The following is a 19886-nucleotide window of genomic DNA, read 5'->3' on the forward strand; positions in this document are numbered from 1 at the left end:
ACAGAAAACAAGGAGACACAAGGTTAAAAGTAGTTAATGCTGAACAGCCCTGGTGAAATTCAGTTGAGGCTGAACAGTTCACAAACTCGGCCCAAAGCCAGTAGTTCATGCAACTATTTAGCTCACCGTCAAATATTTAGCTCACCGTCAAAGTTATGCACAGAGAAGTAGAATCTCAATTATGCATCACGTGTTCAGACTATATTAATATCGTCGAAACACCAGCCGCTTTCCTTGCGGATGAAAATAAGCCGATGGCTTCAGGGCACGACACATACAATGCCGTCACTGTAGCGTGACCGACCTGAGGCGAGAGAGAGGGAGAGAGAGAGATTGAGAGGGAGAGAGATTGAGAGAGAGAGAGAGGGAGGGGAAGAGGGAAGGAGGAAGAGAGAGGGAGGGGAGAGAGAGAGGGAGGGAGAGAGAGAGAGAGAGAGAGAGAGAGAGAGAGAGAGAGAGAGAGAGAGAGAGAGAGAGAGAGAGAGAGAGAGATAGGCCGCACAGTGAGACAGGTAGTCAGGCAGACACAGATAGAGAGGTCCGAGCAATCGCGAATGCGTTGTACATACCAACACTGAAATAAAACATTGAAGCTTAGATACATGTCGCATTACAACCGACAACCGGGCTTTTGCATGCTGTCTTGACATTCCTTTCTTTATGTCGTTGGCGATTTCAACAGTGTTGGCTTTGTGACGCGGTCTGTCTGCCCCAGATATCACCTCCACGTGAACGTGTTTAAATCGCCCATCCCCCCTTCCATCCACTGAAGAAAAACAACAAAATATGGAGAGAAAAAAGACATATTCAACAATAAGACAATTGTTCCTGTGTGTGTGTGTGTGTGTAGGGGGGGGGGGGGGGTCTTTGTTGTGTTTTTCTGCCCGTTCACCTTGGATGAAAACCGCTCCTTTTCTTCATTACATTTCTTTTGCTTTGTGGTGTTTTTTTTCAAACGTTCGTAAAATCGCCGTTTAACAACTTGTGTGTAACTGTCAAATGAAACCAAAATAAACAAACAAACAAACCGACAAACTCGACCGCAGCTTAAGGTTATGCAGGCCTTGCCGAAAGTAGTGACTATTATGTGAGACTATATTTGCCTGGGCGTGCATTCGTTGCTCGTCCAACATCATGACATGAAAGCGCTGTAAGTGATCTTTTCTTGGTAACCGTCATGAAAACAAACAAACAAACTCCCCCACATAGTACAAGCATTTGAAGCAGGCCGGTGTAACACGAGAAAATTACTCCCACGAGATTTTTACTCCGGAGTAAACATTTCGTACGAAAAAGTTACTCCCTTTACGAAAAAGGCACTCCCCCATTTCACGAGAAAATTACTCCCCAAGACAGGTGAGTTCCGAGTAAACATTTCGTACAAAAATGTTACTCCCCTGACGAATAAATAACGAATAAATTACTTCACCCAAACACAAGCAATTTAACTTCCCATGCCAGGTTTACGAAATTTTTACTCCCTTGTCCCCTGTTAGTCTTGGTGGTGGAAGGAGGGTAGCGCGACATTCGTGTGCGCGAGATCACTTATTGGCATTATCCCTTCGCCCGCATCCCATTTTTGCATACGATATTTTTACTTCCAGTAAAAAAAATAGGGAGTAAAAATGTCGTGGAGGGAGTACTTTTTTCGTGCCGTGTGGAGTTCTTTTCTCGTACGAAAAGTGTACTCGGAGTAAGAATTTCGTACGAAATATTTACTCCGGAGTAAATTTTTAGTGGAGTAAAAATTTCGTGTTACACCGGCTACACCTAAAAATAGAGACATTGCCAGGCTCTCTTTCCATGGGCGCGCGCTCATTGCTCGTCGGACGTCGTGACATGAAAAGCACTGTACATTATTATCTTTGGTTTAAACAAAACTAGTGGTACCCGTGCTACGCACTTTGTGTGCTGCGCATGCGATGTCATTTTGTTGGTTATGTGCTTGTGAAAATGTTGTTTGCACCCCTCCCCCCCCCCCCCCCGCACATTATCCCGCATATAATGAATTATATTCTCTTGGTGAAAAATAAAATGTTAACCCTTACACCGGTGCAATTCTGTAACACATGTTACATAGCCACTGGTGAATTAACAGAGAGAAAAATAACAAAAAACAGTCATATAGGTTTTCGCATCAATGGGAGGTAATCGGAACTGACCAAAAAGACTGCGCGACCGCACGCGACTATACAAACAAACAAAATAAAATACAGCAGGTATGGCGTTTGCATGAATCCATGATTACGTCTACATGAACAACAGTGATAAAAGTGCGCATCTCTTCCCAGCCGTGCAGCGCTTTGAAAGTTGGAAGCATTAAAATTTAAACGGGTAAAAAGCCATCGTGAAGATACGAAAAAAAGTATGACGTGTAAAATACTTAATGATTCAAACGCATAGTATAACATATGTAACTGACAACAGAAAATATATACATGGTTCACACACACAATCGAGTGCACACATCCATGCTTATTTAAAGTCATGTACACACACACACACATACATACATGGCATCAAGCAACACACAATTAAATGACACATATGGAATATGGAAAACGTATAATGGACATGAACATGGCAAGTAATTTACACCGTTACCTACTATAAAATTGATGATATATATATACCACTCACTTGCTATTCGCCTAAAAGCTTGCAGTGTGCTGTGACACATATAAGAAACCAGAAGAAAAAAGGACTTTACTTTGGCGAAAAGAGCATATGCTGCTTATTTTTGTACATAACTGCTATAACTGTATTTTTTCCGAACACTTACATGTAAAAAACATAGAGATATATCTTACCATTTCACTAAGACAGCCAAAATAACGGTCAAATTAAGGGGAGATCATGATGACGTACATGTCTATGGTTGCACCGGGGGAAAATATTTAGTCGCTGGAACCTATAAGGTTATACGGCGACTTATCAGGTGATAATGTTTCGAACTTATCTTTTAAAAATTAAGTAAACAAATCTATGGAATATTTTGGAGTTCCATTAACAGATAAACAGATCTATCTATCTTCTTATATAGGTTTTCGCATCAATGGGAGGTAATCGGAACTGACCAAAAAGACTGCGCGACCGCACGCGACTATACAAACAAACAAAATAAAATACAGCAGGTATGACGTTTGCATGAATCCATGATTACGTCTACATGAACAACAGTGATAAAAGTGCGCATCTCTTCCCAGCCGTGCAGCGCTTTGAAAGTTGGAAGCATTAAAATTTAAACGGGTAAAAAGCCATCGTGAAGATACGAAAAAAAGTATGACGTCTAAAATACTTAATGATTCAAACGCATAGTATAACATATCTAATTGACAACATTGACAACAGAAAATATATACATGGTTCACACACACAATCGAGTGCACACATCCATCCATGCTTATTTAAAGTCATGTACACACACACACACATACATACATACATGGCATCAAGCAACACACAATTAAATGACACATATGGAATATGGAAAACGTATAATGGACATGAACATGGCAAGTAATTTACACCGTTACCTACTATAAAATTGATGATATATATATACCACTCACTTGCTATTCGCCTAAAAGCTTGCGGTGTGCTGTGACACATATAAGAAACCAGAAGAAAAAAGGACTTTACTTTGGCGAAAAGAGCATATGCTGCTTATTTTTGTACATAACTGCTATAACTGTATTTTTTCCGAACACTTACATGTAAAAAACATAGAGATATATCTTACCATTTCACTAAGACAGCCAAAATAACGGTCAAATTAAGGGGAGATCATGATGACGTACATGTCTATGGTTGCACCGGGGAAAAATATTTAGTCGCTGGAACCTATAAGGTATAACACATGTTACATAGCCACTGGTGAATTAACAGAGAGAAAAATAACAAGTCGCGTAAGGCGAAAATACAATATTTAGTCAAGTAGCTGTCGAACTCACAGAATGAAACTGAACGCAGCAAGACCGTATACTCGTAGCATCGTCACTCCACCGCCCGTGGCAAAGGCAGTGCCCGTGGAATTGACAAGAAGAGCGGGGTATTCGTTGCGCTAAGAAGGATAGCACGCTTTTCTGTACCTCTCTTCGTTTTAACTTTCTGAGCGTGTTTTTAATCCAAACATATCATATCTATATATTTTTGGAATCAGGAACCGACAAGGAATACGATGAAAGTGTTTTTAAATTGATTTCGAAAAAAAAAATTTGATAATAATTTTTATATATTTAATTTTCAGAGCTTGTTTTTAATCCAAATATAACATATTGATATGTTTTTGGAATCAGCAAATGATGGAGAATAAGATAAACGTAAATTTGGATCGTTTTATAAATTTTTAATTTTTTTTACAATTTTCAGATTTTTAATGACCAAAGTCATTAATTAATTTTTAAGCCACCAAGCTGAAATGCAATACCGAACCCCGGGCTTCGTCGAAGAGTACTTGACCAAAATTTCAACCAATTTGGTTGAAAAATGAGGGCGTGACAGTGCCGCCTCAACTTTCACGAAAAGCCGGATATGACGTCATCAAAGACATTTATCAAAAAAATGAAAAAAACGTTCGGGGATTTCATACCCAGGAACTCTCATGTCAAATTTCATAAAGATCGGTCCAGTAGTTTAGTCTGAATCGCTCTACACACACACACACACAGACACACACACACACGCACACACGCACATACACCACGACCCTCGTTTCGATTCCCCCTCGATGTTAAAATATTTAGTCAAAACTTGACTAAATATAACAAAAAACAGTCATATAGGTTTTCGCATCAATGGGAGGTAATCGGAACTGACCAAAAAGACTGCGCGACCGCACGCGACTATACAAACAAACAAAATAAAATACAGCAGGTATGACGTTTGCATGAATCCATGATTACGTCTACATGAACAACAGTGATAAAAGTGCGCATCTCTTCCCAGCCGTGCAGCGCTTTGAAAGTTGGAAGCATTAAAATTTAAACGGGTAAAAAGCCATCGTGAAGATACGAAAAAAAGTATGACGTCTAAAATACTTAATGATTCAAACGCATAGTATAACATATCTAATTGACAACATTGACAACAGAAAATATATACATGGTTCACACACACAATCGAGTGCACACATCCATCCATGCTTATTTAAAGTCATGTACACACACACACACACACACATACACATACATACATGGCATCAAGCAACACACAATTAAATGACACATATGGAATATTGAAAACGTATAACGGACATGAACATGGTAAGTATTTTACACCGTTATCTACTATAAAATTGATGATATATATATACCACTCACTTGCTATTCGCCTAAAAGCTTGCGGTGTGCTGTGACACATATAAGAAACCAGAAGAACAAGAGGCGAAGCCTTCAAGGCTCACTTAAGGGGTTACTTGTGTGTTCAAATCGCGTGAAAGAAACATTACACATTTTGTGCACAGGTTCCTTTAAGCAATATGGACACATCTGTGCAAAGAAAAAAGGGGGTCGACGTATTAACTTTTTTTTTAGAATTTTTTTACTGGGGGTTGTGAAGTACGATTTTGCGAAAAACACTGCGATTTTTAACATGATCCCAACTGACATATTTAGCTCTACAAATAATAAATGAGACATTAGTTTGTGTATATAAACGAATGGAGAGTATAACTTTATCATAAAACGGTACTTATCAACGTGCATTTTCAGAAAATGATCGAGGTTTCTCGAGGGCGTACACATAAAATTATCACTCCTTTAGTAGTAAAAACGTATTTAAAAAACATTCGCGTGAAAGAAACATTACACATTTTGTGCACAGGTTCCTCTAAGCAATATGGACACATCTGTGCAAAGAAAAAAGGGGGTCGACGTATTAATTTTTTTTTTAGAAATTTTTTACCGGGGGTTGTCAAGTACGATTTTGCGAAAAACACTGCGATTCTTCAGAGGTTACTTGTGTGTTCAAATCGCGTGAAAGAAACATTACACATTTTGTGCTCAGGTTCCTTTAAGCAATATGGACACATCTGTGCAAAGAAAAAAAGAGGTTGACGTATTAACTTTTTTTTTAGAATTTTTTTACTGGGGGTTGTCAAGTACGATTTTGCGAAAAACACTGCGATTCTTAACATGATCCCAACTGACATATTTAGCTCTACAAATAATAAATGAAACATTAGTTTGTGTATATAAATGAATGGAGAGTATAACTTTATCATAAAACGGTACTTATCAACGTGCATTTTCAGAAAATGATCGAGGTTTCTCGAGGGCGTACACATAAAATTATCACTCCTTTAGTAGTAAAAACGTATTTAAAAAAAATTCGCTCGACAGAAACATAACTAAACTTGAACACAGCTAAGTTCACTGTATACATATACAATACCTGTAAACAAAATAAGTTGTTGCCTTATTGTCTGCTTCACAATTATTCCCGTACCAACCCCACCCCCATTATCTTGACTGACAAAAATGATAAAAAGAAATAATTTGGGAGCGCTGTAGGTCAGTTGGTAGAGCGCTGGACTTGTGATACATGAGTTTGAATCAGGGTGAAGAGTTGGGGGGTCGGAACATTTGTGTGCAAAGTTTCATGAAGATCTGTCCAGTAAATTTCTATGAATCGCACACCACACACACACACACACACACACACACACATATATATATATATATATATACACCAGGGTAGATCAGTTAGTTTGTAAGGGGGGTGTTTTTAGAATTCAATAGTGTAAATCGAGGTCGCAGAGCGCCCGAGACTGATCAAGGGGCATACACCCCCCACCCACCCCACCCACCCCACCCCCTCTCCTCAACCCAAGAAAAAAATCGCACGTGAAATCCATTACACATTTTGAGCACATGTTTCTCTAAGCTATATGTCCACAACTGCAGACAGACAAAAAACGTTGTTTTTTCATTCATTTTTTTTATAAGAGTTTTGTCAGTTTTGGGGGGTACCGGGTGGACACATATGACCTTACAGAAAACACTGTAATTCGTAACGTCATCGTAACTGACATTTTTATCTTTAGAAAAGATCAATAAAACATTACTTTGTGTAGTTAAAAGAATGGAGAGTATTACTTTATTATAATACGGTAATTATCAATGTGCATGCCGAAAATTATCCAGGATTGGCGAGAGCGTACACAACAATTATCACTCAAAAACGCTGTAACACAAAATTGGCTCCACAGATCATAAACAAATTTGAACACAGCTAACTTCACTATATACCGTTGCAATACCTAAGAAAACCATAACGTGTTTCCTTATTGCTTACTCCACAATTATCCCCGCACCACCCCCATCCCCATATCTTGACTGACAAAAATTGATGAAAACATTCATTTGGGAGCCCAGTAGGTCAGGTGGTAGGGAGAAGTGTGCAGAGTTTCATAAAAATCTGTATAGTAGTTTTCTCTGAATCGCAATACAAACACAAACACCCAAACACTTGGTGCCTTTAGTGCACCGATACCCCCTGCCAACCCCTGCCCACACCCCCCCCCCCCCCCCCCGATCCAATACCAATGAAGATTTTTCCTTCTTACAAGACAATGTGTGATTTGGCACATTTTGCCTCAGTCTTTATCAAGAGCATGTCTAACCCACTTTGAAGCTGTTTGAGACTGCAGTAGTGTTCCTTACATCAAGGCGAGTGCACAATGGTGCATTTCTACCTCCCCCCCCCCCCCCCCGTAATGTTCACTTTAATATCAATCAATCAATAGATATTCAGTCACAGTTTAACTAACTCATTCACCCTCATCACTCACTCATCCAACACTGTTTGATGCACAAACTGCCTGCCTTCCGCACTGGGAAGCCGCTTCGCTTCGCAACAACAACAACAACAACACTGAAAACTCGCCGGGAAATACCCCCACCACACGTGTGCTTGTTTCTTCCGACTAATATCAATTTTGGGGAAAAAGGACAAAACTGGATGAAAAATTCTACGGCCCCAGCAATCTCATTACTCTGAAATGGGAACCCGAAGTGGCTGGTCCTCAGGTTTCGAAGTTGACCGATATTCCCGCTAAAGTGACCAAGATCCAAAGCCAGCCATCCATTAGAATGTAGGTCCGTGATTTATCTGTCACTATTTCTCAAAACTTCGCTTTCTCGCACTCAAGACGACATGCACAGACACAAAGACACACGGGCACACACACGCCCGCCCGCCTGCACGCACTCACACAACAAACAACACACACACACACACACACATGAGGAAGGGATAATCACACATAGTGCGCCAGTGAGGTTAGAATGGTGAGGTGGGGTCTGAGGCTGGTAAGGGATTTGGGGGTAGGACCGACGAGAGGGCACGGATTCGGCGGTTCGCCGTGTCGAGTCAACTTCATATAGATCTGTGTAGGCGATCAACAGCCCCAGCCGATCTGGATCTGTTCAAGTCAAAAGTAAAGTCAAGGATACGAAGAAGTTTACCGAAAAACATCGATCCCAAGGACTCATGTTATAACTTTTCAAAGCAGTTACATTCAATCAAAGCTCCATCCACATTAAACCGAACGGGAATCGTCGAAGATCCACGCAACTTCACTGCAATGTCGAAAACGAACTCATAATGTCACCGCAGATCTATAGTTGGTTTTGGTTTTGTGTCGCAGCAAAGAAACGAAGCAAATCTCCGGCTTTTATTTCACACTAAAAAACGTTCATTTAGCGGGTTATTAAAATATATTTCTTTGAGGTTGAAAGGCAATGGCATCGCTGAGATGTACTCCTTCACACACGAAACAGGTTAGAAATTTACTGCATTTGGGCGCTTTTAACGGCCAAAACAGAGTGAGCTTTTTGACGGGTTTATGGAAAAATCACTTCGGGGGCAGGTCTAAAATCCCGTGTACAGTGCCAAATCATACATCATTCAAAAGAGCAAAGTATGTTCTTTCTTCTAACATATGGGCTAAGGTAAGTCATAGATATAAATAGACAGTATCTGTCTATTATATCTGTAGGCAAGTGTATTCCATTCCTTCAATAGTCTCGTCATCTACACTTGCGTGAAAAATGCAATTTTGAGTCTGTTTTGCATAAAAGACCTGCGAGATGTGTAGAAGTCAAAACAACAACTTACAGTCCAGCCTCTCAACTTTCGTTCCATGCAATTTGTTTTTCTGTACGTATAGACTGAGGGGTGCCCCGAAATGATTTGTAATCACAACATTCACAGACTTCAAATACGCCATTGAAAAACTCGTCCACGTGCGTTGTAGATATATTTACTTGGGTGACTAAAACTGTCGTACCTACCAAAGGCCGCTTCGCGTAACAAAATGACTACCAGAGTCGCAAGGCTCGGGATATGTTTTACAAGAAAGATATATTTCGTTGTTCCGGTCCGAATGAATATGAAGATATGGCGAGTTGAAAACGCCGATTCTTTCGCCAGAAACACGTCTGCTTCCATACCGGAAAGAAGGAATGGACTGAGAGCTACTAGAAGCACGGCGCCGTGCGTACAATCGACCGAATGATGTTATTCACACAATACCATTTGGCGATCTCTAAAAAATCATTTAAAAACAAACTAGTTGACATGTAATGAAACTATTTACTGAAATCAAGAAGTATCTTAGTTCTAGCCGTGCATATTGGGCACCCCCTGTCGAATGCACACTGGACCGTGCGTATAAGCCCTCTCAATCCAGGCAAGTAACTCAGTGAGTGAAAACATTAGCAAGAACCGCAACTTGAACACACTCGTAACACCACCAACCCAGGCGGGTTATCCAGATCCAGATCCAGATCCAGATCCAGATCCAAGGGAAGTAACTCAGTGAGTATAAACATTAGCAAGAACCGCAACCCGAACACACTCGTAACACCTTAAGAAATCGACAAACAGTAACACAAACTCAATCACTCCGTCACACACACACACACACACACACACACACACACACACACACACACACACACACACACACACACAGAAAGAGCATAGGTGAAACTGTGCAAGAAAGCGAGACACTAGATCTAGATCTGTCTGTCTGCATGTAGCCTACTTACAAGGACACGACTGCCAACTGGTCTCGGCGCGCTCAAAATAATAATGACCGAGACTGTCAGTACTTCCTTCGCGTGACGTCTAACCCTCTTACGTCATAATGTGACGTCAATGTAATGTGACGTCTTCAAATGTTAGAGTTTCTACCACAGACATACAGACGCACGCACGCACGCACGCACGCACAGACAGACAAAGTTACGATCGCATAGGCTACACTTACGTGAGCCAAAAAAGGACTTTACTTTGGCGAAAAGAGCATATGCTGCTTATTTTTGTACATAGCTGCTATAACTGTATTTTTTCCGAACACTTACATGTAAAAAACATAGAGATATATCTTACCATTTCACTAAGACAGCCAAAATAACGGTCAAATTAAGGGGAGATCATGATGACGTACATGTCTATGGTTGAACCGGGGGAAAATATTTAGTCGCTGGAACCTATAAGGTTATACGGCGACTTATCAGGTGATAATGTTTCGAACTGTTTAGTAAACAAATCTATGGAATATTTTGGAGTTCCATTAACAGATAAACAGATCTATCTATCTTCTTATTATTTTAGGTTCGTCTGGGGTAGAGAAATAAAACACACAGCTAGGTTCGTCTGAGGTGCGGTCGCGTGTTTAGTCGAACCGAAAGTTGAAGAAGAACCAATCACAGATCTCTTTCGCCGCGATGTCAAAGTTCAGGTCAAAGTTCACTGTGTCTGCTCAAATTTGCGAGACAAACCTCTTCAAACTTTGTTCGTGGACAAAATTGGAAGTCGGGACCTAGCGGAATCGATTTCCTGGGTCACGTTGGCATAGCAACCGAAGGAGAAGGCACAAATCCGCGCGGTTTGGTGACAGGAATCGAAAAACCACCGAAAATCCTACCAGTATTATATAGTAGATCGTTATCAAAACACATGACATGTTACAATTAGCAGTCTACAGCGAGGACAAGAACTCAGGCAAACAAGCTGATATTATGTGACCAAAACATTACAATATTACATAAATCTCGTTTGTTGTTTTTGTAATTATCTTTCCCATAAATACACCGGTGTATCGGGTCAACTCTGTGCTCTTGCTTTGGCACAGAATATTCTAATGCAAAATTGCTTTGACCTTAGACATAACTTTCGCAATGTCTGGACTACTCTTTTTGAGTCAGATTGTCTGCGCGTAACCAAGCACGCAATGTACCACGAAGTGGTATTTCATCAGTGCACAGATGTGCTTGCGATAGACATTCTATCTCCAGTTGTTGGCTAAAACTGCATAAGAGCATAAAAGGTCAAAGCCAAGTACAATATTTAGGGTTGTGATGTAATCCAAAGTATGCGTTGTTTAAATACTTCAGCTTTACAGGATTCGTTTGTGTGACGAGGGATTCTAATAGAGGCTCGGCGTGATGCAATCTCATGTGTAATTTCATGACGCAAAGAGAAGGTTTTGTTTCGTTAAAAGCGGGCATCTTAAATGTGTGCAATGATACCTGCGAAAATAAGTTAACTTAAAGCCATATGTACTCGATGACTATACACGCTAATTGCTTTACCAACAGCTGGAGACATGCTAAATTAAGTTCCCTGCAAAATATTGTGGTCTAGGACCCCTTCAATGTTGAGATATGTTAATTTTCATTTTGATCTGGATCGTCCTATTTATAGATTTGGCAACACATGCGCTGTTGACGCAAGGGAGAGAACTCCGTGTCGTTGTTGACATCCTCACTTTTTCAGAGGCTAGAACAAGCTGAAATGCACGTATATGGTCCGCGCATGACGACATATCGTCATTATATGGTCTTATATAGCTATTCTGATGAACACGTGGGGGAATTCGGGGGCTGTGATTGGATGGTCTCTTCCGATCATCAAAGCATAATGCTACGGAAGTCGGCCATTTTTCTCAATATCCAAAAGTATATTGTCAATAACAAAGACGCATGGTTCCGGTTTCTTCCACGTGTATAAAGTACACGCATACCTCGCCAGGTTTGTTTCTGTGACTAGTCGACAGACGATGCCATTTGCTTTGTGTGTGTTTTTGTTGTTGCTTACTGTACATGACATACATTACGTGTAAAATCCAGTTCTTTAACAGGCAACAAACCTTGCAAATTTCCAGAAGCTGCAATCTGAAGCGACCTATCTCTGATTCTAGCAGACGATCTCTCCCATGTTTAACACAAAATCAGCAAACTCTCCTGTCACATAGAACGTCCATGGTATAGTGCAATGTTGAAATGAAGTTACCGGTCTGAAACATTTAGTCGTTTCTTCTGAGACAATCCTTGTTCTTTTATCATCTACAGATTTACCGCAGTCTTCACCACGCGAATTCCCAACAGAAGTCAGACTTTCGAACATACAATATACGTAGGCAAGCATGATACGTCATGACGTCATATGATTCCTAGCATATTGACGTAATGCTAAACATCCGGTTATCTCGAGTTTTCTCCGTAATACATGTCCGTGGGTTTTTCAATGTTCGGTTATTTCCGTGGCTTCATGCGGAAAGGGAACCGTCGTCTGCAATCAACGACATGGACCATTCTGGTACTTATTGCTGACAAAAACATGATTTTAACACAGAATTTAATGTCAGAATAGCTATATAAACGCTATTGTGTTTTCATCGTAGCAATAGGGTCAGATATTTAGACTCGAACAAGTATAATGCGACTCGTCTTCGACTCGTCGGCATTATACTTGTCTCGTCTAATTATAGGGCCCTATTGCTACGCTGAAAACACAATAGCTGTTAATGGTGCGTTTGACATCGATTGTGGGCAAACTATACTTTGTAAACACGGCAGTAAGTTAGTAAGCCTTTAATTAATGCCCGGAAAGTCAGTTATGAGGGAGAGGCAAAGAAGGACAGAGATATATATGCAATGTCAATGTCATTGCTCGAAACAGCAACGTGAAGACCATCAACACCTTTTTACATTTAGTCAAGTTTTGACTAAATGTTTTAACGTAGAGGGGGGAATCGAGACGAGGGTCGTGGTGTGTGTGGTGTGTGTGTGTGTGTGTGTGTGTGTGTGTGTGGGTGTGTGTGTAGAGCGATTCAGAGAAAACTACCGGACCGATCTTAATGAAACTTGACATGAGAGATCCTGAGTATGGTATCTCCAGATATTTTTTCATTTTTTTGATAAATAACTTTGATGACGTCATATCTGGCTTTTCGTGAAAGTTGAGGCGGCACTGTCACGCTCTCATTTTTCAACCAAATTGGTTGAAATTTTGGTCAAGTAATCTTCGACGAAGCCTGGACTTTGGTATTGCATTTCAGCTTGGAGGCTTAAAAATTAATCAATGAGTTTGCTCATTAAAGTTGTCATTCAAATCGAATTTTCGCAAACAGACTTAAATTTGATTGCATCGTATTCCTCATCATATTCTGAATCTAAAAATATATACATATGTCATGTTTACTCTTAAAATGTGATCACAATTAACGAATATAGATTAATTAGTCTTACGATTAAAATTTAAGAAATCGATCCAAAAATGATTTTATCTTATTCTTTATCATTTTCTGATTCCAAAAACATATAGATATGATAGGTTGTGTTCAAAACAAGCTCCGAAATTTAACAAGAATACAGAAAAGCGCGCTTTCCTGCTTAGCACAATACGCTACCGCGCTATTCTGGCGTGTTAATTTCACTGCGTTTTGCACGTGGAAGGTGAGCGATTTCCTTCTCGCGGGGATTGACGAAGCTGTACTGTCTTGGTGAAAAACTACAGTGCGTTCAGTTTCATTCCTTGAGTTCGACAGTTTGACTAAATGTAGTAATTTCGCCTTACGCGACTTGTTTTCATTATTTTTATTTAATCCTTTCCTTCCCTCCGTGTTTGCTTTGCTCCTCTGTATTTTTTTTTCTCTTCCTTTATTTTTAATACATATTTATTGATTCGTACATTTTAATCCTTCTTTTCAATTAACCATCTACTTTTCTTTTCCAGTGCTTGAACATCACAGACATCTTCACGCTTGTGGGGGCCAGCAGCGCCCAGGGGCTCGCAGAAGAACAGTTCCACGAAGCCGCCATGAGCGTCCTCAACATCCTGTCAAGGGGAAAGCACCCTTGCAACTCCACGCTCAGCCCGAGCGCAGGGGGAGCAACTGTTGACAGTCTGCGCATGAGTTTGATGGCCAACATGAGCGCCGAGGGTCTTATTTCCGAAGACAGTCTTGAAGTTTTCCTGCACGAAATGGAAGAGTTGTATGAAGGTATTTTGGCAATGACTCATTGTTTAAGCTAGCTCATGATTTGTGACGCCTCCTTTCCTGTCCGTATCAAGTTTATACAGTGGTTTATTTCTTATTCGTGTTTTATGAAACTATAGAATCGTGAAAATAACAAGTCGTGTAAGGCGAAATTACCACATTTAGTCAAGCAATCGAACTCACGGACTGAAACTGAACGCACTGCGTTTGTTCACCAAGACAATACAGCTTCGTGAATCCCCGCGAGAAGGAAATCGCTCACTTTTCACGTGCAAAACGAAGTGAAATTGACAAGCCAGACTAGCTTGTTTTGAATACGACATATTATATCTATGTGTTTTTGTATTTAGGAAATGATAAAGTATAAGATGAAATCTCTTTTGGATCGATTTCATAAATTATAATCGTAGTTCTTATTAACATATTTTCGTTAATTGTGATCACATTTCAAGAGTAAACATGACATATGTATATATTTTTAGATTTAGAATTTGATGAAGAATACGATGCAATCAATTTTAAATCGGTTTACGAAAAAAATAGTTTAATGACAACTTTAATGAGCAAACTCATTAATTAATTGTTAAGCCTCCAAGCTGAAATGCAATACCAAAGTCCGGGCTTTGTCGAAGATTACTTGACCAAAATTTCAACCAATTTGTTTAAAAAAATGAGAGCGTGACAGTGCCGCCTTAACTCTCGCGAAAAGCCGGATATGACGTCATAAAGACATTTATCAAAAAAATGAAAAAAGTCTCTGGGGATGCCGTACTCAGAAACTCTCATACATGTCAAGTTTCATGAAGATCGGTCCAGTAGTTTTCTCTGAATCGCTCTACAAACACACACACACACACACACACACACACACACACACACACACACACACACACACACACACACACACACACACACACACACACACACACACACACACACACACACATACACACCGTCAAAACTTGACTAAATATAATAAAGGAATACAAGTTAGAACAATATGTGTCTGTATCACCTTCCCTCTGTCCCCTTGCTTCGTCTGTCAGTCTGCTGAGTTATTTATTTATGTAATCCTTCTTTTCGTTCGGTTTTATTTTCCTTTTTTTTTTTTTTTTAGCTTGAACTTTGAAGAGATGTGCGTTAGGTTGCTATGGTGCGCCAAATTGATATTACTATCGCTAACAGTTATAAAGGGTTTTGAAACTATCGTTAACTGTTATATAGAGTTTCGAAACTATCGTTATCTGTTATATAGAGTTTCGAAACTATCGTTAACTGTTAAATAGAGTTTCGAAACTATCGTTAACTGTTATTCAGAGTTATATCAATAGCGCGTTTGTGCGCGCTATTGCTAAAACTATAAATAACAGATAACGAGGGTTTCGCAAAACGGCGGCATGGTGCTCGCAAGTGATATTACTATCGTTAACTGTTATATATAGAGTTTCTAAAAATAGCGAAGGCGTGGTCGGATGTTTCGATGCCGGCAAAATGGCTGCTGAACGTCACTTTCGTTCGAGCGAATTTGCACTAAATTACCACAACATTTAGTAGATCATATTCAACTAACTGTCGTCTGATAAGTCCATCATTTCGCTGCTTCGTTTAATCAAGTAATCAAATCTTCGTTACAGCTAGCACGCTTCCTGTTTTCACAGAAATATTGGTCAGTGTCAGCTTGACCCGTTCAAGCTTCCGCGCTGTGTGCGGGTCAGTTTGTACACATACGGCTGGCATGCATGCAGTGGGCAACGGTCAGTGTCGGGTTGACCCGTCCAGTACCCAAAACACGATGCGAAAGCATGCAGTGTTTCCCAAAACGCGTCGTGGGGGATGTCACTCGGGAAACACGTTGTTTTGTGTTTGTTTTGAAAAAACCACTGTTTTGTGTAGTGCGTCTGTCATGGTCTTTTCCGCGAATATTCAGTAGGCCTACCGTCTTCAAACCGCACACGTGGCCGGTCGGAAAGTACAAATGATATGATAAAGCTAATGTTAAACAAACTCAACAATGACTGAGTTGAGAAGACGACAACAGAAGAACGGTCAATCTTCTTCTTCTTCGTACGACGAACGGTCAATAACTAATGTTGTAGTTTTTTTAAATTGTGTTTCTGGTTAAAATGTACATTTCGTAGCAAAAAGACAGTTTTGCAATGGCATTTCAGGGTTTTCCCATTTGGGAACAATACCGACGCGCTTTTGATAAAACTATCGTTAGCTGTTATATAGAGTTTCTGAAACTCTATATAACAGATAACGATAGTTTCGAAACTCTACATAACAATTAACGATAGTTTCAAAACTCTGTATAACAGTTAACGATAGTTTCAAAACCCTATATAACAGTTAACGATAGTAATATCAATTTTTTTTTTAGCGTATCATCAACTCATGTCCCTAAAAGGAAAATTTCCTGTGAGGACGTTAAGGACCCCCCTTTTATCTTTTATATCAATTTGGCGCACCATAGGTTGCCTGCTGTGACAAAAATGTATCACCGCCTGTCAATGTTCATGGATTGTTAGAATGTTGTTCCTGGTTGATTTTTAGAGGTGTTATATTTGTGTGCCCAGGCAATAAATCATAGGTAAGCTTTGCATAATGTACTTGTCAAGGCGCGCATTGGTCGTAAAAGGATGTGGTTTGAAGGTGCGCAGGCGGGTGTGGTAGGAGGAAGTTTGAAGAGGGAGAGAAACAGGGAGAGAGAGAACGAACGAACTTTAGTTTACAAGGATAAAGGTTTAAGGCACATTGCCTTGTCTAACAACCTGTCCTTAAAGGCTGACATAGTCCTATTTAATTAGTTTAATTACTTCCAGGGCTTTTCCCATCGTTGCGGGGATGTATAAATTAAGCTTCCTGCAAAGTTTTAGGTGTGAAGTCCGTACCAATTACGAGAAATAATTAATTCTTTATTGCATTGTTTAGCAACAGATCTCCAGGACTTGGGCTATTTTTAGACCGTTGACGTCACTTCGTGACGTTTCGTAAACCAAAGATGGCGTTTGAGACTGTTCTGTTTACATTCGACACTATCAACACCACTTTGCAATACTGAAATAATTGTTTCTGTGTTCGAAAGCTACAGCCAATCGTTATTATATCCCCTTAGGTACAGTTTTATAACATTATTGGCACATGTAAACAATATGAATTAATTAATGAACACTACGAGTATGGCAGCCTTTAAACAAATACAAAACATATGATATCCACTAAAGAAGAATACAATGGAACAAATTGATAGATGAAAAAGGCTAAATGCAACCAATATAAAATGGAAACAAAAATTAATGCGGAGAAAGTTAGAAAGACCACAATAAAGAAGTACACACACGACTAACAAACAAAAAACAAACCAACCATTGGAAATCTAATGTAAAAAGGAATAAAAGATAAGAGAATACATTTTTTTTTTTAATAAAAAAATTTAAAAAAAAGGGCATATAGAATTAAAGAGAGACATAGACAGAGAGGGGGGCGGATAGACAGAACGTAGGAAAGAAAGAAAGAAACATATACATAAAGCAAACAAACAAGCACACAAACAAACAAGCAAGCAAGCACACAAAGAAACAAATACATAGAGAACGAGAACGAGATTGCCAGAGAGAAAAAAAAATATCCGATGAAATAATACTTCTTACAAGTATGTGTATAATGATATATGCAAACAGACAGAGAGGATGCTAGAGGCAACACACATATTCGACGAGGTATGACTCCTTAAAGTATGTCAAATAATAAATTGAAATCTGATAAACAAATGGGAGTAAGCGCTCTAAAATGCATACGACTTGCCATTGTGTTATAGAGTAAGTGAGAGTTTTTCGGAACCATTCTCCTGGCACCTGTGAGGATAACAAACATTAAAATGAACAAGCGACTTTCATCCTTTTATTACATTTAGTCAAGTTTTGACTAAATGTTTTAACATAGAGGGGGAATCGAGACGAGGGTGTGGTGTATGTGTGTGTGTGTGTGTCTGTCTGTCTGTCTGTCTGTATGTGCGTGTGTGTGTGTGTAGAGCGATTCAGACCAAACTACTGGGCCGATCTTTATGAAATTTGACATGAGAGTTCCTGGGAATGATATCCCCAGACGTTTTTTCTTTTTTTCGATAAATACTTTTGATGACGTCATATCCGGCTTTTTGTAAAAGTTGAGGCGGCACTGTCACACCCTCATTTTTCAATTAAGTTGATTGAAATTTTGGCTAAGCAATCTTCGATGAAGGCCGGGGTTTGGTATTGCATTTCAGCTTGGTGGCTTAAAAACTAATGAGTGAGTTTGGTCATTAAAAATCGGAAACTTGTAATTAAAATTATTTTTTTAATTAAACGATCCAAAAACAATTTCATCTTATTCTTCGTCATTTTCTGATTCCAAAAACATATACATATGTTATATTTGGATTAAAAACAAGCTCTGAAAATTAAATATATAAAAATTATGATCAAAATTAAATTTCCGAAATCGATTTAAAAACAATTTTATCTTATTCCTTGTTGGTTCCTGATTCCAAAAACATATAGATATGATATGTTTGGATTAAAAACACTCAGAAAGTTAAAACGAAGAGAGGTACAGAAAGGCGTGCTATGCAGCACAGTGAAACCACTACTGCACTGAACAGGCTCGTCAGTTTCACTCCGTTTTGCACAAGCGGCGGACTACGGTCATTGTGAAAAAATGCAGTGCGTTCTGTTTCATTCTGTGAGTTCCACAACTTGACTAAATGTAGTAATTTCGCCTTACGCGACTTGTTATTTTATTTTGTAATTACATTTTTATTGTGTGTTTTTTAAAAATGATATGTGTTGGCAGGCATCGATCACGGCCACGGTGACGAAGAAGACCACGAACACGATCACCGTCGTAAAAAGAGAGAAAGCAACGGCACGGGGGATGAACATGGGCATGAAGAAGATGATGCCATTGCTGTGGTGGAAGCAAAGGTAGGTCTTTGAAATCGGTTGTAGTTGATCTTTTCTTCTTCTGTTGGTTGACTGTAAGGAGGACCCATATTATGATTGTGTCGAAGAAAAGCAGAGGTCTATTCCTTCAAACTGTAACAATTATAATCAAAAAGTAAATAAAATATGAAAAATAATTAAATAAAAATTAAGTTTAATAAATAGTTAAATACATTATTAAATAAATAAATAAATAAATACATTTTGATTGATATTTGATTTTCACTATGGCTACTGCAAAATTTATGAACACATCTGGGGCAAATCTGTGGCAATTATTTCCGAAACGTCAAAAAGAAATAATAACAAAAATAAATTATACATTTTTATTGGTACTTGCTTTTCAGAATTGTTATTGAAAAGGTCATGCAAACATCCCGGAAAAGTTGTGGCTAACATTACTAAATATAAACATAGTTATTTGCAGTAGCAATTCAGATAACATTGATGCTGTTTGGGCATAAACAGTTGCAACAGATGTTTTTATCAGATTTTATCTGGGTGATATTAATCTGCCTGCTATCTTCTGATATATTTATTCACTAGATGATTACCCGCTTCGCCGGGTACCGGCTGCGCCGGGAAGAAGTAGAGCCGAATACCAGGCTGCGCCT

At 39.3% G+C, this 19886-nt stretch overlaps 1 protein-coding gene across 1 annotated transcript in view; it reads left to right on the top strand.

Moving 5' to 3' along the window:
* Nucleotides 1–19886, top strand: part of LOC138947319 (zinc transporter ZIP4-like) — a 57978-nt gene that overhangs the window by 18441 nt on the left and 19651 nt on the right. The window contains exons 2-3 of the mRNA XM_070318766.1: nucleotides 14029–14296; nucleotides 19124–19254. Coding sequence (XP_070174867.1) covers nucleotides 14029–14296; nucleotides 19124–19254 — 399 coding nt within the window. The remainder of the gene's footprint in view (nucleotides 1–14028; nucleotides 14297–19123; nucleotides 19255–19886) is intronic.

The sequence above is a fragment of the Littorina saxatilis genome, linkage group LG14 (genome assembly GCF_037325665.1).
Source record: "Littorina saxatilis isolate snail1 linkage group LG14, US_GU_Lsax_2.0, whole genome shotgun sequence".
NCBI classification, from domain to species: domain Eukaryota; kingdom Metazoa; phylum Mollusca; class Gastropoda; order Littorinimorpha; family Littorinidae; genus Littorina; species Littorina saxatilis.